Below are 25,665 nucleotides of genomic sequence, written 5' to 3'. Positions count from 1 at the left end.
GCTTTCTTGTTCACCTTGTCTGGCCATGTACGATTTGGGAAGGGGACTGGCTTGAATGCCGAGTACCTTTGTGAGGGTTCGGCGCTGTTGGAAGACCAGATTAGCTCTGAGGGTGGGTAGCAGCGAGATGGACAGCTTACAGCATTGGCATGTTGAACGATCAAAGATGGTCAAGAGGGGTCGCAGAGGTTGCGGTCGGGGGTGTGTCTGGGCTTGGGCTAGACGTTTACACAATTCTGTCTGTCCAAAGAAGAATTGATGTGAGGAGTCAGAGTATATGGAACGAGTCGGTCAATAGGATTTTGGATTGATTTATTTGCGAGAAAGCACGAGTCATGACACGGATATCCGGCCATCACGTGACTTGAACAGCACCAGCAAAGCGAAAGCGAAAGTAAGTTACCCTTGGGTGTTTTAGACACCGTCTGGCCCTCTCGCATCGCAAGCAGGGCTGATTCTCCTCTGAGTGTGCTCTTTTGCAGCACCGGGAGACACTACACGATGAGCGTTCGAGCTTGCATTCTAGAAAACGAGTCATCTCATCACGCCGCAGATCTCGGTACCTGACGGGCGGTTTTATCGCCTCGATCATCTCCAAGGATCTGTCAGCGAGAAAGCTGACTCCAAGCAACGATGCAATATGCCCTGCCAACATCAAGGGAAAGTGGTTGAACCTGACAACAATGTTGAAGCGAGAAAGTTTCAAGGGTATGGTGTCCGTGTTGAAACACTGTCCCCATCCTTTGATAAAGCAAAGCAGAAGCAGGGGTACACACGAAAATTGATCCGTCGTCAGGATCGGCGTCGATGATCACCCCCAAATTGGCTTACGTCTTCTCGAAATGCCTGTCGATGATTTGGTTGAAAGGCACCTTCATCGTGGATACCAGGAACGAAAGATATGGATGTCCGCATGCCAAATGCGATCGACAAAACAAGCTTTTACCTCTGTGTCGCTGCTTATCCTGAGTATGCCTTGTTCTGGCAGGACAAGCGAGAAGAGTATATAAAAGCCCGCCCGTCACCCTTTCATCGTCTCTTTCGCACTCAGCTCCCCAGCTCTCTTCTTCATTCGGTTCTGCTGAGCAACGTTCAAAGCTGTTACATAGCTGTCCTCCTCGTTATATCTTTGAGAGATACGACACAATGATTTTCACTATCATCTTATCGTTGATCATTTTATCGCCCGCAGTCCTGTCGGCTCCTGTAGCGGCCGCTCTGGATGTCAAGTCACTCGCATCGATCAGTAGAACGAATCTTCAGACTCTCGCCTCACGACTTCCCCAACGCTGCTCCGTGAGCAATATCAGCGTTCCACTCGAGGGTCAGGCGGGATTGGCGGTTCCTGCAGGGCAGACCGTGTCCACCATTGCCGTTGGACGGGGTGTTCAAAACTATACTTGCACATCCGGTGCTTATGTCTCTGCTGGTGCCCTTGCAAAGTGGGTAAAGCTGTTTTTTTTTTCTGTAAATCACGCCTGACCTGACACGACGAATGTAGCCTCTTCGACGTGTCCTGTCTATTCTCGATGTCCTCAGGCTTCGTCGATCCACAAACGGTCAGTGGCATATTGCCCAAGATGGCATTTTCTTCACTATCTTTTCCAGACGCTGGGAGGCTACCTGTGGCTATTCATCATCAATTTGTGTGAGTCCGGAATCGCTCTCAACGAGGCATCTGCTGATCACGCGGGATCGGGCCAGGACGACACCGGGCTCTGCCACCCCAGGTGCGATATCCCCCGAATTTGCTACGACCGCCGACAAAGTCGTCGTTAGCAAGGTCGCTGCCGCTGCCGATCCCACGGATTCTGCCGTCAATGTCCCATGGTTGCAGCTCGCTGCTGTGGAAGGTCAAGGTACCCTCTCGAAATCGGTCTTTCGCTTGAACACCTTCAACGGTCAGCCGCCATCGTCGGTAAGTTTGGGCGTGGAGTTGGAATCGGCATTGGCTAATGCGACCGTGGGTTCAGTGTACCGAAGAAGGCGAGCAGCTCAGCGTGCAGTACGCTTCGATGTATTGGTTTACCAGTTGATCGACCGAAGTCTGAGAATCGTACATAGGGATGTCTATAATATTTCATGTTTATACAACGGTTGAGATGCGGTTCACGTGCCGTCTGCGTCCAAGAGATCCCATCCTTCGCTCAGTTCTTCGGCCGATTCCGCGCTGGCTCTGGTGCCCCATCTGTTCTCCTCCGTATCGAGCACGTTTTGAACTACTTGAGCGACATCTAACCCGAATCCCAAGTGCCGCAAAACCCTATCTGTACCAGGCTCATGCGTTGTCCGACCGAGATCGGGAGACGTGGCGAGACATTGCATCAGTTCGATGACGGAGGTGGCGGAGATGAGGACTGCGTCTGGATTAGTCGCTTGAGCGCGACTAACAGGTCGAGGGTTCTCTTCATCCGAGTCATCACGATATTCCTCGCCCTCCCTGATGCCGATGCCCTGTACTCCCTGTGACCAAGCTAGATAAGAGACCGAGAAGGCGAGCAATGCGAAAGCGGTGAGAAACTGGCGATGTTTGCGCATCGACTTGACGATTACAGCGGATATGTTTGGTTGGGCAAGTACTCTGCTGGCCGAGAGAGACTTGCGGGGTTTCAACTTGCTAGCTACGGAAGCTGTGCTCGACATCCATAAGACGTTTTTGTCCCGCCACTTGGTCGTGCCGATAAAAGGGGTGTTGGGTTTCATGAAGGGGCGACCGATATGCTTTGACTCGAAGGGAGCAGGTGGTGTTGGAACGAATGGCAAGGTGATTGAGAGGTACGACGTGACGAGGGCGAGGAGATGGATGACGTGAAGCAGTGCAGCGTTGATATGCGTGGAGGAGTACACTGTTGATCAGCGGTGGATCAAATTGGAACCACTCACGTCTGAATGCATCTGGGCCGGGCAAAACAATCCCAGCTATCGTCCATTCGCCCATCGTATTTTTGGTCAGCCCAAATACTGCGATTGCCTCCTGGACCAGTACCCGACGAGCGTTGACGATATGATAAGCTGTTGTGTTCTGTTGCGATTGGCATTTCTCGATTGCGCTTCGTAATTCTACCTCGGCTGATGGACCGAAGCGTAATGCTCGCAGATTGGATCGCCTACGAGCGCTGTCGTCGGCTGCTTGGCGAATTTTGCCTGTTCGTATCAGCTCTTGTTGCGGGCGGGAAGACTTACTTTGTGCAATGTCACGTTCCCGGATCTGTATAGTTATCCTCAACTGGTCACATCGCCCCTTTCTCTCAGCTACTTCAGACCGTAGATGTCTCCAGCGGTTTAGGTTCCGGGCAGTCCCTGGTTGCTTGGGTACATCTGAGACTAGCGAAGCCACTCTCGGTGTGAGAATATCGATCTGAGCTTGGATATTCTTTAATGCTGCGTTGTGCAGATTGATACTGTGCGATCAGATATTTCGTCAGCGGGCAAGCTAATGTGATTGTGACGGTCAGACCCACCCTTGCTGAAGGCAGGACGCGCAGTATAATGGTGATTGCCGCAGACGACAGCATGAGCACCTCGGTGGCTCGGATGGCATCGTGCGGGGTCATGACATGGCTGGCTATGAGTTATGGATGTGAGGTTGAAGTAAGAAGAGGGTGGTGGACAGAAATGGGATGATGCAACGCGGAGGGGCCACGTGGAGCATCGGTCACAGCGAGTCACCTTTTAGGAATTTCAACTAAAATCAGAAAAATACACTGTTCATCATCCGTCTACTTCCACAAGTATACTCGCAATCATGTCGAACATGTCTCCACGCACCGCTTCCGTCGAGCGAAAGACCAGCGAGACGGAGATCACCTGCTCGATCGATCTCGACCATGTCCCGGGCGTCACTACACAGACCATAGACGTCAGCACCGGTCTCGGTTTTCTCGACCATGTGAGCGTTCGGCTTGATATTGGGCGTGCACAATGCTTACTTTGGGAGTTGTAGATGTTTACCGCTCTTGCGAAACACGGAGGCATGTCCTTGACGCTCAAATGTAAGGGTGACCTGCACATCGACGATCACCATACGGCGGAGGATTGTGCATTGGCGCTAGGTGCAGCATTCAAGAAGGCTTTAGGGGAGAGGAAAGGGATAAAGAGATACGGCTTTGCGTACGCTCCATTGGACGAGGTGAGTCGACGGCGATATGCTTGCTGTACATGCTGACACTTGCGCATAGTCGCTGTCACGAGCGGTCATCGACATTTCATCTCGTCCGTTCTTTGTCTGTCACTTGCCGTTCACGAGAGAGAAGATAGGAGATCGTGAGTGATCATCTCCCACAGTCACAGACAGACGACTGACATCAGTCTAACAGTATCCACCGAGATGGTCTCCCACTTGCTTCAATCGTTTGCGTTCGAGGCTGGGGTGACATTGCATGTCGATTCGATAAGGGGCGATAACAACCATCACATGTGAGTCATCACCCCGAGTCATCGACCGCTGAGCTGACGGCTTTGTAGCGCGGAGTCCGCATTCAAGGCCTTGGCTCTCGCCATCCGGATGGCTATCACTCGGACGGGAGGTGATGACGTGCCAAGTACGAAGGGTGTGCTTGCTTTATAAATGCATAATATTTATATTATACGGCTATAGGTGCTTCTCCAAGTTGAAGTGGTTTCGTTGTTCCTGCCTTTAGGCATAAAGCGCAAAATCATCTCAGTTCCCTCGACTCCTCCTCCGTCAACTCTCGAAACGGGGTCCCAGAACGCCTGATCGGTGGTGTCGGATCGCTTTCAGGCGAGGACGCCCTGCCGGGTGTGGAGGCTACGGAGGGTGGCAGATCACCCATCGTAGCTCGTTTAGAGTAGTATCGACCGGCCTGATGTAGTTGGGTCAATAAAGCAAAGCGTCAAGTGGTTTAGACGACCCACCTGAAGCAGCATGATACCGGTCAACATGACGGCAGTCATGATATTATTCGTAGCAAGATCCCGCACGGCAGTGACCAGGTCGGGGTATGACTTGGCGTCCAAGATGGAGGTAGGCAGAGGTGACGGTATGGATTTGATGGCTGTGCAGGCAGGTCAGGAGAGTTTCACGAGATGAGGGAGCGGTCTTACTGGGGTAGACGTCGACTATTTGCGTATAGGCAATAGCGGCCCATAGGACTACGTAGATCAGCGACTGTCCTCGCTACGAGGGAGCTCACCTATCGAGCCGCCGTCAAACAGCACCTCTCCTCCTTGTCCTCTGTATCCCTTGACTGCTCTCCCGCTAGCGCTTAGCAGAGCGACGAGGCCCACTGCTATGTACACCCATCCCATGCCGTTCGGGGCGTTGCTGAGGTAAGAATAGTATTTGATCGAGGTGACGAGGGCGTCCGGCGTCACCGGAGATCGCCATAGGACGTTGTGGTCTGCTATCCAATGGGTGAATGTGGTTCCTGCCGACATAGGTCAGCTTGCTCGGAGTAAAGGTGACTCACCTAGAAGGAAGCAGGTAGACATTGTCACCAGCGTAGTTCTCCAGACCATCTTGCGGCGTAGTCAGGGTGGGTTGGATGTTGGACGAGGCTAGGGTGAGCGGATTGGTCTGATGTATAGCGCCCCTGCATTCGCGAATGAAGCAGGTGCTTCCGGAAGTGAAGCAGTATCGTCGTTCAAACCGGGAGGGAAGGGAGGATGTTGATTACATAACGAGGTGAGAAAGGTGGGGATCGCCGCTCGGGCTAAGAGATCCGATTTATAAAAAGTCGAGTCCAACAATTAAAACACCAATCATCTTGCCCCGATATCAGCCTTTTGATTTGTTATTCAAACTTCGTTGAAACCATAAAAAATGCTGTCGAGGCGCTTCCTGTGCACACCTGTAGCTCGCGCTGCGAGAGCAGTCCACTCCTCGGCCGCTCGGCCGGCATCTGAGGCCATAAATAGGTACTCCAAGACCATCACCGAGCCAAAATCACAGGGGGCCTCACAGGTGAGCAATATAATGCTGGGGCGTTGCTGATTGTACAACAGGCCATGTTGTACGCTACAGACGGAGTGAATACGGATGATGATTTGAAGAAGGCTATGGTTGGAGTCGCGAGCGTCTGGTGAGTGGAAGCTCACCCTCGTTGATGGGTCGCTGACAGCGGTGTAGGTACGAGGGTAACCCGTGCAACGGCCACATCCTGGCTCTCGGGCAGCGGGTCAAGAAGTCGCTAGGTGAAGCCGGTCTCATTGGGTACCAATTCGGTACTCCCGCAGTCTCAGATGGTATCAGTATGGGAACATCAGGAAGTGAGTTGTCTGGGTGGGGGAGCAAAGCTGACTCTGTCAGTGTCCTACTCACTGCAATCGCGTGACCTGATCGCCGATTCCGTCGAAAGTGTGTGTGGTGGACATTGGTTGGATGGGTCCGTTGTGATACCGGGATGCGACAAGAACATGCCGGGGACTTTGATCGCCCTCGGTCGGCTGAATCGACCCGGATTGATGGTCTACGGTGGGACTATAAAACCTGGAAACTGCGGTGGAGAGGTGTTGGATATTGTATCCGCTTTCCAGAGTTACGGACGATATTTGCAGGAGGGGCAGACCGAGGCTGCGGAGAAGACTAGATACGACACGGTCAGAAATGCTTGTCCCGGCTCGGGCGCTTGTGGAGGGGTGAGTTGAAGTTGTGAAGATTATGGCTGACCCGCAGATGTACACGGCAAACACCATTGCGTCGTGTGCCGAGGCTCTCGGTATGACCGTTCCCGGTTCATCGTCGTTCCCCGCCGTCTACCCTGAGAAATTGGCCGAATGCGATTCGATCGGTGGAGTCATGCGCAACTTGCTCGAGAACAACATCTTGCCCAAGCAGATCATGACCAGGGAGGCGTTTGAAAATGCGATGGTGAGTGGAGGTTGGTGGTATTGGCTTTGCTAACTGTGCAGGTCCTGACCATGGCTCTGGGTGGTTCCACCAACGTCGTTCTGCATCTAATCGCCATTGCTCACTCTGTCGGCATCAAACTCACCATCGACGACTTCCAAGCGGTCTCTGACCGAACACCTCTTCTTGCCGATCTCAAGCCCAGCGGGAAGTACGTCATGGAGGATATACATTCTATTGGAGGTATACCGAGTGAGTGTTGAGAGGGGAAGAGTTGTAGGCTGACATGCACAGGCGTCATTCATTTCCTCATCAAGCACGGGTACATGACCGGTGAAGGCCTGACTGTGACGGGCAAGACATTGGGCGAGAACTGTGATCGATGGGTAGAGAAGCATGGCAGCAAGTGGGAGGGTCAGAAGATCCTCCGACCGGTTGATGACCCCATCAAGGCGACTGGGCATTTGCGAATTCTCAGAGGCAACCTCGCTCCCGGCGGTGCCGTCTCAAAGATCACCGGAAAGGAAGGGCTCAGGTTCACCGGTAAATGCCGAGCCTTTGACGTGGAGGAGGACTTTGTCAAAGCCGTAGAGTCTGGCTCGATCAAGAAGAGCGAGAAGACCGTGGTCGTGCTGCGATATCTTGGTCCGAAGGGAGGCCCTGGTGAGTAAATGTAGGGTAGAGGGTCATCGTTGACACCGTCGCAGGTATGCCCGAAATGCTCAAGCCTACCAGTCTCATCATGGGCGCCGGTCTGGGCTACGACGTCGCTTGTTTGACCGACGGTCGGTTCAGTGGAGGCTCTCACGGTTTCGTCGTCGGTCATGTCGTGCCCGAGGCTCAGGAGGGAGGTCCCATCGCTCTCGTCCAGGACGGTGACGTGATTGACATCGACGCGGTCGCAAACACTCTCAACGTGGATGTCTCAGACGAGGAGATGGCCAGGCGAAGGGCAGCATGGACAGCGCCGCCGCTCAAGGTCAACAAGGGCACTTTGCTCAAGTATGCGAAGTTGGTCACCGACGCGTCGCACGGTTGTGGTGAGTGGGTTGTTTGGGGAGCAGGATATATGCTGATTTTCCTTCAGTCACCGATGCGTAACCCTCTCGCTTCTGCTTTGTACCCAATGCATCTGTTCAGTCTCGGCGTGTTTGTTGTTACATAAATCTCGCCCCTTCGCTTTGAAAAGCGGTTTCACCGCAGTCGCGGGTCATATCTCAGAAGCTACCCTCATTTAACTCCAAAGATTAGTCGCCTCTCGCCGCTTGACCCTCGCATCTCGCTTCGCGCAAATCGCCGTCGTCAGATCCTTAAGAGCCACCCTGGTATATTCCTATAAGCAAGTTGAAAGATACCCCGATGTAGTGGTAGTAGCCGGTACTCACTCCTGCGCGTCGCGATAATTTACTATCCCCTTTCCGCCACTGATTTAAAAATCACCCCGATATAGTGGCCGCGCGTCGCCTCTTGACGTAGTCGCACATGGCCGCCGGTTACATCTTAAAAGCTGCCCCGGTATAGTCCCTTTTCCGCCACTTACTTATTTATATCCCCTATATAGTGGGGTGTTCCCTTATAGGTTGTGCGTTTCACGCGTGCTAACATCGTGGGCACTCAAGTCGAAACCCGAGCATGCATACATTGGAGCATGCACGATGCAATACCGCCTGATACACCGAACGACCCAGATCAAAGCAAAGCTGAGCCGCTAGGCTTCGACTAGGCTGAACGCCTCGGCGTGTGCGCGGTCTCAGCAAAAGGGCACATGCATGAGGTGTTGTGAGTGCAATACGACGTAGACGGTGAGTGTCACATATGGATCAGTGGGCCGCAGCAGCATTCTCGAGAGTCCGCGTCCCAGGGTGAAAGCGTTAACGATACGAAAGTCGACTCGACTGATAGAGGTAATTAGTTCCAGTTCGAATGCTCTGACATCCGAGAGTGATAGTCAGGATTTGGATGCAGGCTGGCTAATGTATTGGGTGACGCATGTAATGTGTCTCATGTGCCATGGTGCAGGTTTTCTGCGGACACTTTTGCGAGAGTCTGGCACGATGTTAGCACGTGTGAAACGCACAACCTATAAGGGAACACCCCACTATATAGGATGCATTTTTAAGCTAGTGGCGGTGGAGGTCTAGTGTGGATTTTTTACTGAAAGCGGCGACGGGCGCCATATAGGGGTGATTTATCATTTCGTGGCGACGTAGATCTGTCGGCGAAAAGCGCCGGCGCGAGCATCTTGGCAACGGTGATATACGAGCTCGTATAACTTCTTCGTATAACTTGCTCGTCTACGGCTGGAATCGTATAATCGGATCGATGCTGAACACCCAGTATATATAAAGACGATGAGATGCATCAAGATTCGCCATGACAGCACCCACCAAACATGCCGGAATCCATCGCCCGCGCTGAGAAGGGCGGTCGGAGCGAATGTGAACCGCTTCGAGCGCACGCATCGTCACTACCTTCATCCCTCTACCTGCTGTCGTTTGCGCCTCCGTACAGCCTCAAACCCACGCACCCATACAACCTGTACGCCGTCGGTACTGCTGCCGCACTGACTGCCGGAGTGAGTCTGCCCGCGTTCGACATCGTGTTTGGACGGTTCACGAACGGGATCAATGCCCTCGATCCGGCGGTCATTTCTGCAAGCGCCAACCAGACGGGATGGATTATGACCGTTGTCGGGGTGGTTACGGCCGCGTGCTTCGCGATTTTCACCTACTGCTGTGAGTCCCAACCAGTCTAAATTATCGCTCACTTTGCCCAGTCTCCCTCGCCGGTGTCCGACTGTCCAACTCACTGCGCGAACAATACCTCGCCGCGATCATTGTCCAGGACCAAGCCTTTTTCGATCGGATCGGCCCGGGGGAAGTGGTAACCCGCTCAAGCAAGGATATCGACTCGATCCGTACCGGACTCGGGGAAAGATTAGGCTATCTGATCTGGTCGATCAGCACGATACTGACCGTGAGTCCACAACAAAACCCAACCCTCGCTGACAGCGGCAGGCCCTGATCTCCGCCTTTGTGCATGTCCCGCGACTCGCTGGAGTCCTGTTCGCGATGATCCCTTTCATCATGGCAGTGTTCACCGGACTAGGCTACTGGTCTGATCACGTATCTCGGTCCAGCGACGTGCTGGACGGCAAGGCAGCCACCCTGATCGAGCAGATGCTGTCCTCGGTGCGAATCATTCAATCGTTCAACTTGGCGCCTCGGCTTCTGTCCAAGCTAGAGTACGACATGCTCGAACCCCTGCGACGTCTTGCTCGGAAGAAGACCGCAGTCAAGGGGCTGGAGTTCGGCATCGCGTTCGGTGCTGGCTTCCTGGTCTACTCGATGGCATTCTGGTATGGAGGTATCGAAGTATCGCGAGGGCAGTCTGTCGGACACGTCATGACGGTGAGCCTCAATCAAGACTGTACGCCGCTGACCTCTAGTCCTTCTACAACTACGTCAACCTGTTCTTCGCCTTCGCCGGCGTCGTACCGCATCTCGTAGCGACGACAACTGCCCTCCACACCATCGGCAATCTTCGCAAACAGATCGAACGCAAACCTCCAATCGATGTCCGAGACCAGTCCGGAGTTCATCTCGACCCGTCCTCCGACCCTTGTTTCCAGCTCGAACGAGTCACATTTGCTTACCCCTCCCGCCCAGATCAGAAAGCCTTGGACGACGTGTCCATCACCATACCCTCGGGCAAGTTCACCGCATTCGTGGGACCCAGCGGAAGCGGGAAAAGCACGCTGGCATCGTTGCTTCTACGACTCTACGATCCGGCTACCGCCAACGTGCTTACCAGCGAAGATCGGCAGATTCTGGGTGTCTCGACCGAGAAGATCGCCGTGGTCGGTAACGGAAAGGTACTATTCGCCCACCACGATCTGCGCGATCTCAACATCACATCACTCCGACAAAACATCGCCGTCGTGCAGCAGAATCCTCAGCTTGTCAGCGGTACAGTCTTCGACAACGTCGCGATCGGTCTCACCGGATCCGATCTCGAGTACCGCCCCGACATCGACGGCCCAAACTCTCCTCGCTATGCGCAGATCAAACCTCTCATCCTCGCGGCGCTGCAAAAAGCTCAAGCTCTCGAATTCGTGTCTCGATTGCCCGACGGCCTCGACACCATCGTGACAGCTGGCCGCACGGGTGTCCTTTCCGGCGGTCAAGTTCAGAGAATAGCCATAGCCCGAGCTCTTGTACGCCAACCGCGATGCCTCCTGCTCGACGAAGCGACGTCGGCCGTGTCCGCCGATACAGAAATCAGCATTCAGCAAGCCCTCCTCGCTGAGCAGCAAGAACGCGGTATGACACTCATAGTCATCGCACACCGACTCTCCACCATCGTAGCGGCGGATCAAATCGTAGTCATGGCCAACGGCCAGGTCGTCCAGACTGGAACGTACGATGAGTTGCTTGACCCCTCTTGTTCCGACCCCACATTCCGCTCCTTGGCCTTGCCCAACGCCACAGAGTCGGCCTCGTCCTCCTCCAGCAGGGCGACGACCATCGCTCCCTCATCTCAAGAGACAAAACTCAAAGCGCCGGCCACCCCACCCCTCCCTCCCCCCATCACCTCCACTCGCCACGCTTTCGCCAACGTCAAGCTGTTCCTATTCCTCGGTGTCGCGCTGGGCCTGCTCGGTGGAGCCACCTTCGTCATCGTAGCGTGGTTGCAAGGCAGAGCCATCGTCGCCCTCAGCATTCCCAACTTTGTCGAGATGAGAGCCGCGGCCAATCGCTGGGCATTGTGGTTCCTGATCACCGCCCTCGCAGCGTTCGCCGTGATCGCCATCCACGGCTTCAGCTTAGAGTACAGTGGCGAACGCATCGTATGCGAGCTGCGGAGGGAATCCGTTCGGGCGTTGGTCAGACAGGATATCGCCTTTTTCGAAGGTCAAGATACCGGAAGTGGAGCTCTCACCGCTGCGGCCAGTCAAAGCCCGGCGAATGTCGGCAACTTTGTGGGTCTCATTCTCGCCCAAATCATCAGCAGCTCGACCAACCTCATCGCGACACTCATCATGGCCTTCGTCCTGAATTGGCGTCTCGCCGTGATGGTACTCCCTTCACTGTTCCTTACCACCTTGCTCGGCTACATCAACTTCAAGTGCCAAGAAAAGTACGAGGAACGGCTTACCGCCAAAATCGCCCGCCAATCTGAATTCATCGCCGAAGCGGCAAACTCAATCACCGTTCTCAGCGCTCTGTCACGCGAGGCCGAAACCGCTCGACAATTCCGCTCAAGATTTGGTTCCACCGACCTACAATGGCTCTCCAGTGCTACCATCACCATGGGTGCGAACCAGTCCATGATATTCCTGTTCGCCGGCTTGATCTTCTGGTGGGGCGGTACTCAGGTAGCAAGGGGCAATGTGGTACGTTATCCTTCCCGTTTGGATCTCGCTGATCTCCCGTAGCTCCGAGCGGACGTCTTTTCTGTCATAGAGGCGGTTGCCATTGCCATCTACACCTCGGCCAAGATTTGGACTTACACGGGTGACTTTACGCGTCTGAACAATGCGCTCAAGACCATCCATGTGAGTGGCATCCAGCAATCACATCGCGCTGACCTTGGCTAGTCGTGGATAAGCCGAGTACCACAGATCGACAAGCATCCGATGCCCATTGGCGACATCCGCGGTAGTGGCCTCGAGTTGTGAGTTCGAAACGTCAGCGTTTCCTCGCTGACCCCATTCAGCAACCAAGTGGAGCTGCGATACCCGTCCAGACCGGACATCCTGGCGCTCGCATCAGTCAGTCTCAACCTCCGACCGGGCAAATCGTACGCCTTCTGCGGCACTTCCGGCGCCGGTAAAAGCAGTGAGTTCCTGTAAGGTCAGACCCCTTTTTCTGACATAGCAAGGCATCCTCGCCGTGTTGCAGCGCTTCTACGACATCAGTAGCGGTTCGATCGTGCTCGACGGAAGGGACATCCGGCAGTGGGACCTCGACCATCTTCGTCAGCAGATGGGTTATGTCAGTCAGGAGCCTATCCTATATGACATGTCTGTCAGATGGAATCTGATTGTAAGCGTCTGATCGCTCTGTATCAACGGCTGATCCCCCATCAACAGTCCGGTGCTATCGATCCCGACGCCGTCACAGAGGCAGAATTGGAAGAAGCGTGTCGACAGGCGTGGTAAGTTAATCTAGAACCGAACCCATTAACCCTGCTCACTAGCATCCTCGACTTCATCCGATCTCTGCCTCAAGGTTTCGACACGGAATTGGGTCTGAAAGGGGGCCAGCTGAGCGGGGGCCAACGACAGGTGAGTCATCCCGCATGCCTCGGCGGGACTGACGTGGCTGTGCAGCGGCTGTGCATCGCGCGTGCTCTTTTGCGGAACCCAAGGATCCTATTACTCGATGGTAAGTCATCGCTCGACTAACCCAAAGGCTAACGCCCCCCGCAGAGGCGACGAGCGCCCTGGACGGCAAGAGCGAGGCTGTGGTGCAAGAGGCGCTGGACAATGCATCTCGGGGACGGTGAGTGAGCTTTGCATCTCCGGTGGTCCGCAACTGACCCCATCCCCTCCCCAGCATGACCATCACGATCGCTCACCGCCTCTCGACCATCCGCAAAGCGGACGTCATATTCGTCATGGAACACGGTACAATCGTAGAGTCGGGATCGCACCAGGATCTACTCTCCCTCCAAGGCAGATACTATGAGCTAGTGCAAAGCCAACTGTAGGATATGCATCCCTCCTAGAACACCGGAACATATGTTTTCGTCACTTTCATCATGCTGATCCAGCTATCAATATCGGCGCAAGCGTAGTCAGACCATTTGAATTGAACCAGTCTTCCCATCAGCCCTCGGTCAATGGGGTAATAAGGCTGGATCTGCGTCAACAAACCCTCCACCCGTTGTCTGTTCTCAGAGACAGCGCAGACCGCCATCCAGATCAGAGGGAAAAGGAATCTGCCCAGGGATCAGCCACTCCCACCACCCAACATTACTATGACTCACCCCGAGTACATTCCTTGTGAAATCGCTTCTTCAATCGTGCTCAGGACAGCACGCACTTTCGATTGCACTCTCTCCTCGCGCAAGGCTTCTTCAGGCTGAGCGCCGTCCGTTAACAGTGCAATCTCCAAACAAAGCAGCGTGCTTGTGATTCCCCGGACGGCACGTGTCGAGGGCACCAGAGGCTATGTAGGCAGGTCAGCAGGGGCTCTGAAGTCATGCATGTTCTACTCACCGATGCCTGAGCGCGAAGCTGCGCGAGTTCGTTCAACAATTGTCCAGTCCGCTCAGCCATGAACATTTCTCCAGACTTTATACTCGCCGCTATACTCGAATACTTGGTCGCTGCATTGCTGCGCTTCAGACTCTCGATACGGCGAGCAGCGTCAAACAGTGACATACTCTGACACGGACGTAAGCAGCTAATCTTCAATGCACTATGCTCACCCTTGCGCAAATTTGTACGGTCGCTCTGTGGTTCAATCCTGATCAGCAGAGTATCACACACCCCGATCACACTCAGACCATACCTGTCCCAACCATATACCAGCTGCAGATGGTCATCTATGTCCCCAATTTTAGCTGTATTCATCCTTCACTCGCGGGCTTACCTTCGCGAGAAGAATCCATCAACCACGCATCATTGTCCCAACCCAGAATTTTCGGGGCGATCCAATTCGTCAGAGCGCCTGATCCGCATGGTCAGCCGTGTCCAAGAAAGCCAACCAACTCACCGAGCAGCTCCACAAATGCCATTTGCTCCACGAGAAATCGCCTGGTCGCGTTCACCTGCCTCGACAGAAATGCGGCTGGGCCACCATGGCTCATAATGACATCCACCCCATACCCAATTGGCTCCTCCCACTCCTGTGACCCTGCCAGCCTCTTCTCATGCCATCAACAGACAATCTAAGGAACACCGGATCCACTCACATCTCGCGTAGCCAGGAGCACAGCCGTCGCCACAGCCAGATCGGCTGCCTCGTCTTTCAGGACATTCGCCCATTTGCCGATTTCGAGCATTTTGATGGCTTCCGACCGGTAGACATCGCTCATACGATACATGGAATTACTCTGAGGCTCGCGAAGCGTTTGGTTCATTCTCATACCAATGTCAAATGAAGCCAGCGAAAGCAGTGCCGATCGCGCTGCATCGTGTGCAACGTCCTGACCGCTTGGCCTTGCTAGCAAGAGCGGCGACAGGTGGACCAACCAGGGATTGCTGGAGCATTCTATGACGAGCAGGTTAGGGGCGGCCTCCGAGATAAAGTGTCGGTACTGGTCAATCATCAGCCTAGATCAAACGCAACACGTACCCTACTTACTAGCTGTCTCTGCTCTTCCGAGGGGAAATACGGCACTAGATCTGGTTCATTCGGCGGACATCCAATGAGATTTGGCGTCGGGTTAGCCTCAGCGATCCAAGGTGTCAAGGACGCTGGTTGCGCCTGAGAAGTAAAGGAATCCAAAGGTGGCAGTGCATCCCTGAATACCCAGTCAGGAATCAAGAGTGAGGACAAGTCTAGTGAAGCAGGTCCGGGGAAGGCAAACTCGTCGAAAAGGGGCGCCAGTGCCATCTGATCCGAAGATCCTTCGCTTGGTAGCTGGATGATATCGTTCAGCTCTGATGTGTCGGCTGTGAGCGGTGCAGATGCAGAGGCTGCTGATTCGCTGGCGTTCATATAGATGCACTGATTCGGTTGGGGGCCTGTCAGGAGGTGATACTGCATTGCGCACTTGGGCATGACTCACCAATCGTTCCGTTTTCCGCCTTACACAATTTCCGCACGACGGCCTCTTCTCGTCGCACCTGACTCGCTTATCCTTGCAGTGCTGACAGCCATTGCGTGAACGGCGATGGAATCGTCTCTGCCGAAAATGAATCTCAGCCCCCTTGTCCGAGGAAGGACCAGCGGTGGTCATGACGCCGTCTGATGTCGGTCCCGCAAAGAGAGATATGCAACAAGCCGATGGTTCGCCGCTTCAGAGAACAGCTCCGAATGTAGTGCTTGCTGTGCTACCACTCGAACGAGGGGATGCTACTCTTGCGTTGTGCATGGGATCGAGTCGACCGGATCTGGTGAATGAGATGTGACGATCAGCGGATCCGACAAGTGCGAGCCAAACAAGCGGTCGTGCGATGATCATATTACGTAATCTCTACCGCACGCCTTTGGTACGAAATTTTCGGACTGTTCTTTCAGCCCCCAAGGACTGGTCACTTTAGGTCTTATGATTGAAGCTTTGTGCATCCTGGGTGAGAGACCTATAGTATAATGAGCATCCAGCTGAAGGCGCAGACGGTATTGAAAGTGTCCGGATGATTGGTCTATCACGCTGCTCATCGTCAGGATGTGTGCTGTCAATCTCCATCGCACAATTGACCTTGTACTCTCATCTTTTTTGGAATTGATGGTATCTCAAGACATCATGAGAGCATGCAAAGTCCCAAGTCATAACAGTTTCCAGCTATCCCTGCCATAAATCAAGAGCATCAAGAGCATCAGGACATTGCGCACATGATGGTATCCGGTTTTTTAAACGGATTCACTATGAAGCCCGCTAGGCTGCACAGTTTCACAAGCTGCAGTAGTGACTGAATACGCATCACCGGTAGACGTGTGAAGCAAATGCACTGTCAAAAACCCTGGACAAGCTAGGGCCTGAGATTGTTCATTTGAGTCATGTGTCACAGAACAAATTATGAAACATGGTAGCTTATGTTGTTTGTGATCATCCTAGCTAAAAACACTATACCCTGTTTCAGATTCCTTGCTACATGTTCTGGGATTTGATCCCATTGCTGTCACTCTAAATAGCAACTCCAACTTCTTTTCCGATGCATTCCATACACTGATCTTGCAATCTGTTCCAAGTGAAGGCGATTGATGGTGTTGAATGGCAGACATATGTAATTTGGGTCATCTTGTGTGACCTGCAGAATTGAAGGAGGGGGTGCAGTCAATAGATGCACACAAATGGGATAGAAGTAAGGATCAGACTGTTTTTGTTGAAAGGGTCTGGACCAGAGTGTGAGTGTGGCAGGAATTAGTTCAAGGGATGCAAAATGTTGGTTCATTGAAAGATTGTCATTGGCTGTATGAAGCGGGCTGCTCAGATATGCGGATCAGCCACCATACTCAAGTGTGCTAAATGGGCAAAGCAAACAGCCTGGTAAGATTTGTGGTGCAACAGCTGCATTTGTGCTGAGAATTTGGCTTGCAATTGGTGAGCAACTGTCGGAACGCAGATCTTGCAGCAAAACTGTTGTCTGGTATTTGAGAATGACAAGGACCAAGTGAGATAGCTATAAATACATCCATATGGAATGATAGATGTTGTGGTCAATCCCGAGTACAATGTGTTGGACTGCAACAAGCGGCTCTGATGTTTAGTGTGAGGTTTTGTGTGGCAAACCTCAGCTCAAAGACCCCTTGTAATGTTTTGATATTCCTTGTTGTTTCTTCAAATATGCACAGTGATACATTGTAGTAAGCGAGTATCTAACGCGCCTTGAACCGGAATCCCAGCCTTTTATACCGTCATGTTCACCAGTATCATTGTCATGTTCACCATAGCTTCACTTTTTGCCTGATCCAACTTCAAGCAACCTCGACCAGACTTTGACCTACCTCAACCAAATCTGATTCCCTTAGTACAAACCTGAGCCTTTCTACAGTATTTGCACTCTAATTCTAAACCTTGTCTTGCAACCTCAAGCCGGGGGCCCATGTTCTTTCCTTCGGACAAAGCCTAATGATATCCAGTGCTCCAAGTATGAAGACTCCAGAAAAATATACATCTGTGATATCCAGACCACTTGAATGCTCAACGCCTGGACCAGCAAAGAACCACCAAGAGATAGTTGTCACAGACTGTTGTGATTCAACGCTGACTGACTTCTTTACTTTATTGCAAGGTCATCAAGGTACGATTATAACGGTCATGCGATTATCAGAGTCAATATAATGCATGTCAAGTAATCGTCATACAGAGGCAAAAGTGGACATGGCAAACGTTTGGGATCCGCGGCTAGCTGAGTCACATGTTTAGATAGCCAGTAAATAGAGCACTCAATTGATCGGTGTCAAAAATCCCCTTTGCTCTAGACTTTGGTCAGCTCCATTAAAGTGCCTCAAGTCTTGTTGTCATGCTATTTGTTGAGAGCGGTTCTGTGAGCACAATTGCCAAATCCTCAGCAGAAGGGGTAGCTGTCTAGGAAATGGCGTTGTGCTGACCTTGTCCCTGACAATATGATGCTTTCTGTCAACATGTTTTGACTCATCCTGATTGACAGAATCTTTGCCACAAAGATTGGCACGAACATTGTTGGTGTAGATTGACAGAAAATTGTTGCCAAAGCCAAGCTGAAGATTAAGATACTTCTCCTGCTGGAGTCTGCAGTGAATGTCACAACCAAGTATAGCTTGGAAACCAGCTAATAGAGGTAGAGGTGAGATTTTGACCGGGCTGCATTTTGACATGTCAGTTCTTTCCAAGTACTGATTTCGCGTGGTGTTGTTGAGAGACAAATAACTATACCGTGGGCATTCTCCAAAAGTATTGAAACCCAGGAAGGACCTGACTGAAAACCACAGTCTGAACATCTGAATTGAGCGTTCTGAGATCTTTGATAAAAGTGTTTAGATCTGCTCTCTGAGCTGCAAAGCGATCATTCGATTGTCCCCATGCAGGGAGAGCATAAGAACCTCACAAATCCCAGTATTAGGTGCCAAAGTGAATAGTGTACATGCCAAATAAAGAGGATAAGCACTCGTAGATTATGCAGGTCAACAGTCTAGTATCGACGTGGCAAGCGCCCAAAACGCGCGGCCAGCTATGTCCCATCATCAGCCAGGAAACAGGGCACTTTGTCGACCGGTTTGAACAAAATGGGCTGGCTCTGGTTGGTTTCAGGCTCCGGATTATAACAAAGTGTCCAATCCCTTGATCCCTTGTTGAACCATGGTGGTTGATTGAGACTGTAGACGTTCATTCATCGGTTGATTGTGTAATCTCGCTAGCTGTCACGACCGACACATCGTAGAAACTGTAATTCCTTTCATCGAAACTTTTCATTCCTTAACATCATATTCATACTTGATTTCAGATAATTGACGGTCGTTACGAAGACTGCGGTCCGACGGTTACGACCTGGACTCTCGATACGGAAGTCTCTTTGATGTTGCAACTGTACCCCGCAACACTTGCTACACAACTCTTGCCAGGCTTACCAGTCACTTCACTTTGCTTATTCAGCATACTTGATTATAGTCATTAATCTGCATACCTAAGCAGCCCTCTTTACAGAATTAATGATGGTCCTCTCCTGGATCAAAATATCTCCATTTCTTACCTAAAATCTTCCAACTCTCACACTTCACACTTCAACCCAAATCTCTCCAACATAACTAGCCTTCCTAGTCACTTGTTAGTTGTCAACTATCATAGACCTCACCAGCATCTTCACCATTTAACAAGTCCACATGTCACACCAGATAACCCAAGCTACATATGTAGGCCGTTCATCACCAACAATCACCTTCACTTCAAACAGGCTGTAACACTAGTCATGTAGCCAGGATGCCTGTTACGTGAAAATTAGACTTGTCACTCGAAAATCTGATTTGTAACTTAATATCTGACTTATGACCTCAAGACCTGAGTTGTGTACCACTCTTCTCCTCAACATGTACATTGTTTGGTTCTGCTCAAGTATTTGACACCCTTCCAATATCTTTTGCAGCGCTATTTCCAACTTTTTGGCTGGTTGCTGCTCAAAGCAAATCAGTGATTGATGAGCCATTGTCTTTCATGACAGCATATTGTCAGCTGACATAGTGATTGTTCTGAGCATGAGGTGACAGGAGCAGGAGAGGCTTCAGTCTGGTATAGAGTTGGGTATGCAGAAATGTTGCTGTTGAATTGTCGGCCACACTAAGCTGTTTGGGCTGAGCCAGCGCTTCATTTTGAGTCCCAGCTTGCATACCACAATCGTTGTTGTTATTTGAGTCTTCTTTTTTTGACCCTGAAGCTGAGAGTAATATCTTCATTGTTGTACTCCATCAGTCTACCGTCTTCAAGCGGACCGCATGTGATATTGCTTGGCTTGAGATGTAGGCAACAAATGCAGCATTGCGTCCAGAGTTCCGTTTAAGACCAAAAAGTTTGACCAGGCTACCATCAATATGTAGACCATCGTTGACTTAGCCCTCCCTTCAGTTGTTCTCTCTGAAAATGTCCTTTTCCTGAGTTGTGCATCCTTTACCAGCCTGATATCACCTGAATATCACAAGTAAAGCAAGTCAGCTGAAGCTCCTGAAGCTGTGGACTGGGTGCAGCAACTTGACTTGATGACATGTCTTGAAGATTTGCTGGTGGAACTGGAGATTGTAGAATGTCAACATTATGTTCAGCAGTCAAGGCGTCAAATAGTCAAAAGTGTCTGTGACAGTGCAGGTCGCTTTGTAGCATCTTTGCAATTATTGATTGTTGAGCAAGGCTTTGACCATATGAGGACAGCTGGTGAAAGTAGAAAACAGCCTGCTCAGTAATTCATTGGGAGCTGAACAAACTATACAGACCTGAGCTACCTCTGCACTATATAGGCCACCCCAAAACAGGTACATCCATGACATATATACAGAATGACAGCTCATCAAGCTTTGCTCAATGTAGCTCAATGAAAGGGCAAATATGTGACTCAGCCCGATCCTGTTCTGGTCTACATCCCAAGATACAACCCACAATGCAATCAACTCATTCACGCGTTGGTACCAGGCTGACTCTAGAAACCATTCTGCGGATGAAAGAACTTAACAAATGATCAAGTAGATCATCTCCCTTATTGACAAATCTTCATTGCAAATGACGTGCCATCGTGCAGTGAGGTACATGGAAAAAACCAGACCAATACTCATCTCGAAGCCACACGCTTTCAAGGTTTGCGTTCTCACGGCGTATTTCCCATGGCGTTCATTGGATGGTCACACATGGGGTAAGTAAAACGTAGATAACGTGGGAACCGCTCTTTCACAAAGCTTTGGGATGCTGTGAGTCTGCACCTCGAAGGGGATGCTCCTGGCCTGCATCTGTCGGCCGGACCATTGTGGCAAAGCCAGGGGGAAGTCAGACTAAATTAGATCTTACCGGCCTTACTTGATGTGGTACCGTACAGGATGACTTGGAGTAACAATGCATGAGAACACATATACCACATACATATAACTAAGTCTCGAGAGGAAGATCAAATCAAGCATTGGCACACTTCTTGAGCGGCGGACTGAGTCGTTTTGCACCGCCAATAAGGGAAAAGGAGCAATATAGTACGACGACTGGCAAGATGAAGCCGTACTTTGCGATGTTATCCGAATGTTTGCGATGATCGGGTGGCCCGCTTCTGTTTGCTGAGTCGCTATTGGTAAGCGAAGTCAGCTGCATGAACTATACTGTGATGAGATGCATTCGTATCGCATGCTTGCGAAGGATAGCAAGAGATAAGCGCGACGGTGAGATGATTGTATCATCGCCACATGGACGCGGTATAGGACTCGCGTGACTGGTGAGGGATAGGGGCGGGCGGTCACTCGAGCAATGTGAACTTACCCAATCGTCTTTGTTTGTTGCGAAACGGTCGAACAGCGGTTCAATCTTCTCGGAGGCCTTTCTCTTACTGATCTTGTTTTGATCAGCGACTCGGAAGAAGGTGGGCGCAACCTCCGATAGCCATTTCGGTTCAATCACAGTGACTTGATGCATGTATTCCTCTGCAAGCATGATGGTCAACGGCGATCAGACTGTCGAGGAAAAGGGGAAAAATGACGTACTGGCAGTCAAAACCAATTCGTAATATACACACCACTCTGGGGGGCGTTGAAACAACGCACTTGACGGGTGAATACTGACTGGAGTACCTTCGACGAGCGTTTTGTACCCCTCAGTTGGGTCTGCGAAAGTGTGAGCGTTCTTTCCCTGATACATGAGGTTTGTTTGGGATCTTAGAAGCCCAAGACCACGTACCTTTCTTAGCAGCGTTACGGAAGAAACCAGAACAGATAGCCATCCGAACGCGGTTGTAATTCGTCCCGCAAGACACAAGGTCATGTTTATATCGATCCATGATACCAATCAATTCTGCTCAAAGTTAGTCACGAATAGCACTGGCAATCGAGCGGACAGACTCACGTTTTCGAACATCCTGAACAGTCTTCATGGCTCGTGTCTGTATGAAATTCTCGAAACACCAAGGATTACTGAATTTCGACGCTTTCCACCCGTTATACACCGCCAATAAGGTCAGAAGATCGCCTTCCGGTTGATGGAACTTGGCCTTCTTAGCATCCGCTTGTGCTTGTTTGTCTTTCGGACGATAGTAGACTTGACCACCGGCCTGAAGCATCGCGACTATGGTGAGAGCCTCTTCCGAGCATCCGTAGTCGACAGACTTGATGAGCATCTTCGACAAGGGTGGATCCAGCGGGAAATCAGCCATCTTTCGTCCAATCCGGGTCAAAAGCCCCTCGTCATCGAGAGCTCCGAGAGCGTAGAGCTGTTCTAAGGCAGTAAGCATAGTAGCCGCGGGTGGTGGATCCATAAAATCGAAATTGATAAGATCGTTGATGCCCATTGCTTTGAGCGTAAGAATGGTGGAAGCCAGATTTGTTCTCTGAATTTCCGGTATGGGGTTGGGGAGCATTTCGTTCCGATAAGCGATCTCAGTATATAATCTGTAGCATTTTCCTGGACCTGTCCGGCCCGCACGCCCAGATCTTTGACGGGCCTGTGCTTGGGAGATCGGCTAAAGATGAAAGTCAGCAACAACATGTCAACAGCAGCCGTGCTAACTCACCGTCACCACCAAAGAATCCATACCCAGCTTGGGGTCATATGCATTTTGTTTGGCGAAACCAGGATCGATCACGTAGTAGATACCATCGATGGTGATGCTGGTCTCCGCAATATTTGTAGCGATAACTACTTTTCGAGCGCCCGGAGGAGGCGGCTCGAAAATACGGGACTGCATCTCAGATGGCAGAGCAGCGTATACCGGCAAGATGATGAGCTCGGGCACCTGAGGGCCAAGAGCCTTGACTCGCTCAAACAAAACTTCACAAGCGGTATCAATCTCTTCTTGACCTGTGAGGAATAGCAATATATCGCCCGCAGGTTCCATAAGATGGATCTGAAGAATCGTGATGAGCGAGGCCTCGAGGTAGTCGGGTTCCGGTTCTTTAGTATACAAGGTCTCGACGGGGAAGGTACGACCAGGAATTGTAAAGATCGGGCATCCCCAGAAGTAGGTAGCAAACTTTGCAGCATCCAATGTTGCGGATGTACAGATGAGCTTGAGATCGGGTCGTCGCTTGCAAGCTTTTTTCAGTAGACCAAATAAGACGTCGGTCGCAATAGTCCTCTCATGCGCTTCGTCCAACATGAGGACCGAATATTTCGAGCAATCGGGATCGACGAGCAGTTCTCGCAACAGCATACCATCGGTCTGTACCATTAGCGGGCTATTTGCTCGATGTTGCAGACTCACCATATATTTGATCTTCGTCTCAGGGCTAGTCATGTCTTCGAAACGGATCGTGTAGCCGACTTCAGCACCCAATCTACATCCTACCTCCTCAGATACACGTTTGGCTACCGAGACCGCAGCGACCTTTCGGGGTTGCGTACATCCAAGCCGACCCTTTTCAAGGAAGCCTTCTTCTGCAAGGTATTGCGCCATTTGTGTAGTTTTCCCAGATCCGGTATCACCGACGACAACAAGGATTTGATTCTGAAAAGTCAGCTTAGCCTCTCGGTTCATAGACTTACCTCTCGAACAGCTTGAACCAGCTGATCCCGAAGTTTGTAGATTGGAAGACTTCTCCTTTGCTCTTGTATACTGAGTGAGGTAATTTTACCATAAGACACCACTTTGTTTGCTGCCTTCCAAGCGGGCAATTGGGATGCCTTCTGGCCTAGAAGATTGCCCTTGATATCCGATGCAAATTGTCTTTCGTTTTGATTCGCCATTGGATCGAGCCATGGTTGATTGATTTCACGAGATTCGGAATCAGCTTCTTCGTTTGCGTCTAATCGCTTGAGATCACGCCTTTCCTTTGCAAGCGATGCTCCAGCAAGAGCAGCTCGATTCATTGAACCGTCAGGTGCTTTGATGATCTTGACAGGCGAGAGTTCCAGTGTCACCTTGGTCTGGCCGGACAGGAATGTAGGCTCGACTTCATTGACTTCAATGTCAATATCTTCCTCGATCTCGGGGTTGTTGGTCTGTGGATTGAGATCTTCGTCAAGATCAGGATAGTCCGACGCGTCCACTACTCCACTTGCAATAAGCTGCTTGATTTCGAATCTCTCGGGCGATGAAAGCCGTTTTGCACTAGATCCTTTACGCTCATCGACGTGTATGAGCGGTGTCGAATTGCTGCCGCTTAGACTCTGAGCTGCTGCTCGCCTTTCTTCGTCCGCGATCTCTTGAGCAGTCTTGACTCTAAGGTGTGGGGACAAATCTGATCCAGTTTCCTGATCTACATCCTTCATACTAAGGCCTACCTTGGTTCCGGCAATGGACATGACCTTTACCTTTACTCGCTGACCCCGTTTGACGAATTCACTCGCTGACGTGGCTCTTCCATTTATGATGCTGGAAACATGCACTAGACCTGATCCAAACGCGTCAGTAGACTTCATCTTGCTTTGATGCGGAGAGTAGGACTTACCTTCGGTTCTGCCTTGAACGCCTTCCAGAGACACGAACGCTCCAAAGTCCCTCACATTAGATATACTGCCGTTATAGATCTTGTACAGAACAGGTCGTTCATCCAACCCTGGACGGCCGCGCGGTTGTTCCGATATGCGTCCACCATATCCATTATCACTGTTTCTATGTCCGTTGTTTCTACCATCATATCCATGATCCCGACCGCCGTAGCCATTATCTCGGCCACTATACCCGTTATCCCTCAGACTACTATCGTTACGAGGCCGCTTGTTTGTAGGTTCCCCGTCGATCCAATCCTCCGCTGCTGGCCTATTTCGTCTGGAGGCAAGCGCAGATAGCTGATCCATGGTATCGTCCATGGTAAGGGACTCGGGTAGTTTCTCTTGTGCGGGCTCTTTCGTCTGTCGAGTTTCCAGGTACTTATCCGCGGTCGTCCAATCTTGATCAGGCATCGACAGACCTGGGAATTTTCTTGCTTCCAACGCCTTTTGCCCATCCAGAATGTCTTGTTTACCGGCAGCCTTCCCTTGAGTCGCTACAGCCTTGGCCTTTGCCGCTTTACGTTTGTACTTGGGGTGCATCGTAACGATCAACCTATCAAGGTTTTTCACGAACCATTCTGGAAAATCTGCTCCTATTTCGCTGAGCTTGGTCTGAAATGCTTCAGGCGTTTTACTTTGTTCGTGGAGCTGAAAACCGATCAGCTACATCCTTCATATACACGACTTACGGCTATGACGAATTCCGCAAGCTTCTTGTCCTGCAATTTTGTATGATTGAACAACTCTTGAGAAACGCGGGAGACAAGCGACAGCAACTCGAGCTTGTAAAGCTCTTTATTGGTGGACATGACGTGAGGGTGACCGGATAATCCAGAGACTGAAGAGTTGCTGCGCGCTTGTTGCCTGCTTGATGGTGTACCGGAGAGACAGACGACAAGCAAGGTCAAGTATATAATGATAATTTATGGTGGTATGGGTATAACAAGTGATTGACTGCAGCCTGAATGAACTGACCAGTTCAAGTCTTATCACTCGCCACCCGATTGATCTCGACCCACGTGGCAGAGAAAGTCCACGTCATGCCTTGTCCCACTCTCAACTTTCATCTTCATCTTCTATCGTGTTTGAAAGCTTTTCGT

At 51.2% G+C, this 25,665-nt stretch overlaps 8 protein-coding genes across 8 annotated transcripts; 4 read left to right on the top strand and 4 right to left on the bottom strand.

Annotated features, from left to right (window-relative positions):
* Window positions 1-1,146: 1,146 nt before the first annotated feature.
* Window positions 1,147-2,036, top strand: I303_102474 (uncharacterized protein; the record flags this gene model as incomplete). Its single annotated transcript, XM_018405830.1, has 4 exons — window positions 1,147-1,442; window positions 1,502-1,648; window positions 1,705-1,918; window positions 1,974-2,036. 4 exons carry the CDS (start codon window positions 1,147-1,149, stop codon window positions 2,034-2,036), a joined length of 720 nt encoding a protein of 239 aa, XP_018264324.1.
* Window positions 2,037-2,109: 73 nt separating this feature from the next.
* Window positions 2,110-3,541, bottom strand: I303_102473 (uncharacterized protein; the record flags this gene model as incomplete). The annotated part of the gene is made up of 3 exons (XM_065968557.1): window positions 2,110-2,630; window positions 2,884-3,401; window positions 3,462-3,541. 3 exons carry the CDS (start codon window positions 3,539-3,541, stop codon window positions 2,110-2,112), a joined length of 1,119 nt encoding a protein of 372 aa, XP_065824629.1.
* Window positions 3,542-3,745: 204 nt separating this feature from the next.
* I303_102472 (imidazoleglycerol-phosphate dehydratase) lies at window positions 3,746-4,567 on the top strand (the record flags this gene model as incomplete). The annotated part of the gene is made up of 5 exons (XM_018405828.1): window positions 3,746-3,889; window positions 3,944-4,129; window positions 4,179-4,263; window positions 4,317-4,416; window positions 4,465-4,567. 5 exons carry the CDS (start codon window positions 3,746-3,748, stop codon window positions 4,565-4,567), a joined length of 618 nt encoding a protein of 205 aa, XP_018264322.1.
* Window positions 4,568-4,655: 88 nt separating this feature from the next.
* Window positions 4,656-5,478, bottom strand: I303_102471 (uncharacterized protein; the record flags this gene model as incomplete). Its single annotated transcript, XM_065968556.1, has 5 exons — window positions 4,656-4,823; window positions 4,876-5,015; window positions 5,065-5,079; window positions 5,154-5,387; window positions 5,430-5,478. 5 exons carry the CDS (start codon window positions 5,476-5,478, stop codon window positions 4,656-4,658), a joined length of 606 nt encoding a protein of 201 aa, XP_065824628.1.
* A 304-nt stretch (window positions 5,479-5,782) lies between these two features.
* Window positions 5,783-7,973, top strand: I303_102470 (dihydroxy-acid dehydratase; the record flags this gene model as incomplete). Its single annotated transcript, XM_065968555.1, has 7 exons — window positions 5,783-5,923; window positions 5,965-6,041; window positions 6,089-6,263; window positions 6,373-6,597; window positions 6,871-7,060; window positions 7,103-7,471; window positions 7,516-7,973. The coding sequence occupies 7 exons, from the start codon at window positions 5,783-5,785 to the stop codon at window positions 7,971-7,973; spliced, it is 1,635 nt and encodes a 544-aa protein (XP_065824627.1).
* Window positions 7,974-9,200: 1,227 nt separating this feature from the next.
* On the top strand, window positions 9,201-13,522 carry I303_102469 (uncharacterized protein; the record flags this gene model as incomplete). Its single annotated transcript, XM_018405825.1, has 13 exons — window positions 9,201-9,543; window positions 9,585-9,784; window positions 9,826-10,218; window positions 10,257-12,203; window positions 12,246-12,365; window positions 12,408-12,468; window positions 12,490-12,648; window positions 12,692-12,855; window positions 12,903-12,967; window positions 13,010-13,097; window positions 13,143-13,197; window positions 13,242-13,314; window positions 13,369-13,522. 13 exons carry the CDS (start codon window positions 9,201-9,203, stop codon window positions 13,520-13,522), a joined length of 3,822 nt encoding a protein of 1,273 aa, XP_018264319.1.
* A 14-nt stretch (window positions 13,523-13,536) lies between these two features.
* I303_102468 (uncharacterized protein) lies at window positions 13,537-15,480 on the bottom strand (the record flags this gene model as incomplete). The annotated part of the gene is made up of 9 exons (XM_065968554.1): window positions 13,537-13,753; window positions 13,802-13,983; window positions 14,034-14,201; window positions 14,246-14,270; window positions 14,329-14,362; window positions 14,410-14,487; window positions 14,533-14,683; window positions 14,732-15,076; window positions 15,124-15,480. The coding sequence occupies 9 exons, from the start codon at window positions 15,478-15,480 to the stop codon at window positions 13,537-13,539; spliced, it is 1,557 nt and encodes a 518-aa protein (XP_065824626.1).
* Window positions 15,481-21,161: 5,681 nt separating this feature from the next.
* I303_102467 (uncharacterized protein) lies at window positions 21,162-25,374 on the bottom strand (the record flags this gene model as incomplete). Its single annotated transcript, XM_065968553.1, has 10 exons — window positions 21,162-21,212; window positions 21,404-21,564; window positions 21,625-21,744; window positions 21,818-21,931; window positions 21,983-22,595; window positions 22,647-23,294; window positions 23,337-23,459; window positions 23,618-24,465; window positions 24,523-25,177; window positions 25,255-25,374. 10 exons carry the CDS (start codon window positions 25,372-25,374, stop codon window positions 21,162-21,164), a joined length of 3,453 nt encoding a protein of 1,150 aa, XP_065824625.1.
* Window positions 25,375-25,665: the final 291 nt, after the last annotated feature.

This window comes from Kwoniella dejecticola, chromosome 3 (assembly GCF_000512565.2).
Source record: "Kwoniella dejecticola CBS 10117 chromosome 3, complete sequence".
In the NCBI taxonomy this organism is placed as follows: Eukaryota; Fungi; Basidiomycota; class Tremellomycetes; order Tremellales; family Cryptococcaceae; genus Kwoniella; species Kwoniella dejecticola.
The sequence above is the reverse complement of the archived record's forward strand: the minus strand, read 5'-3'. Positions and strand labels throughout refer to the sequence as shown.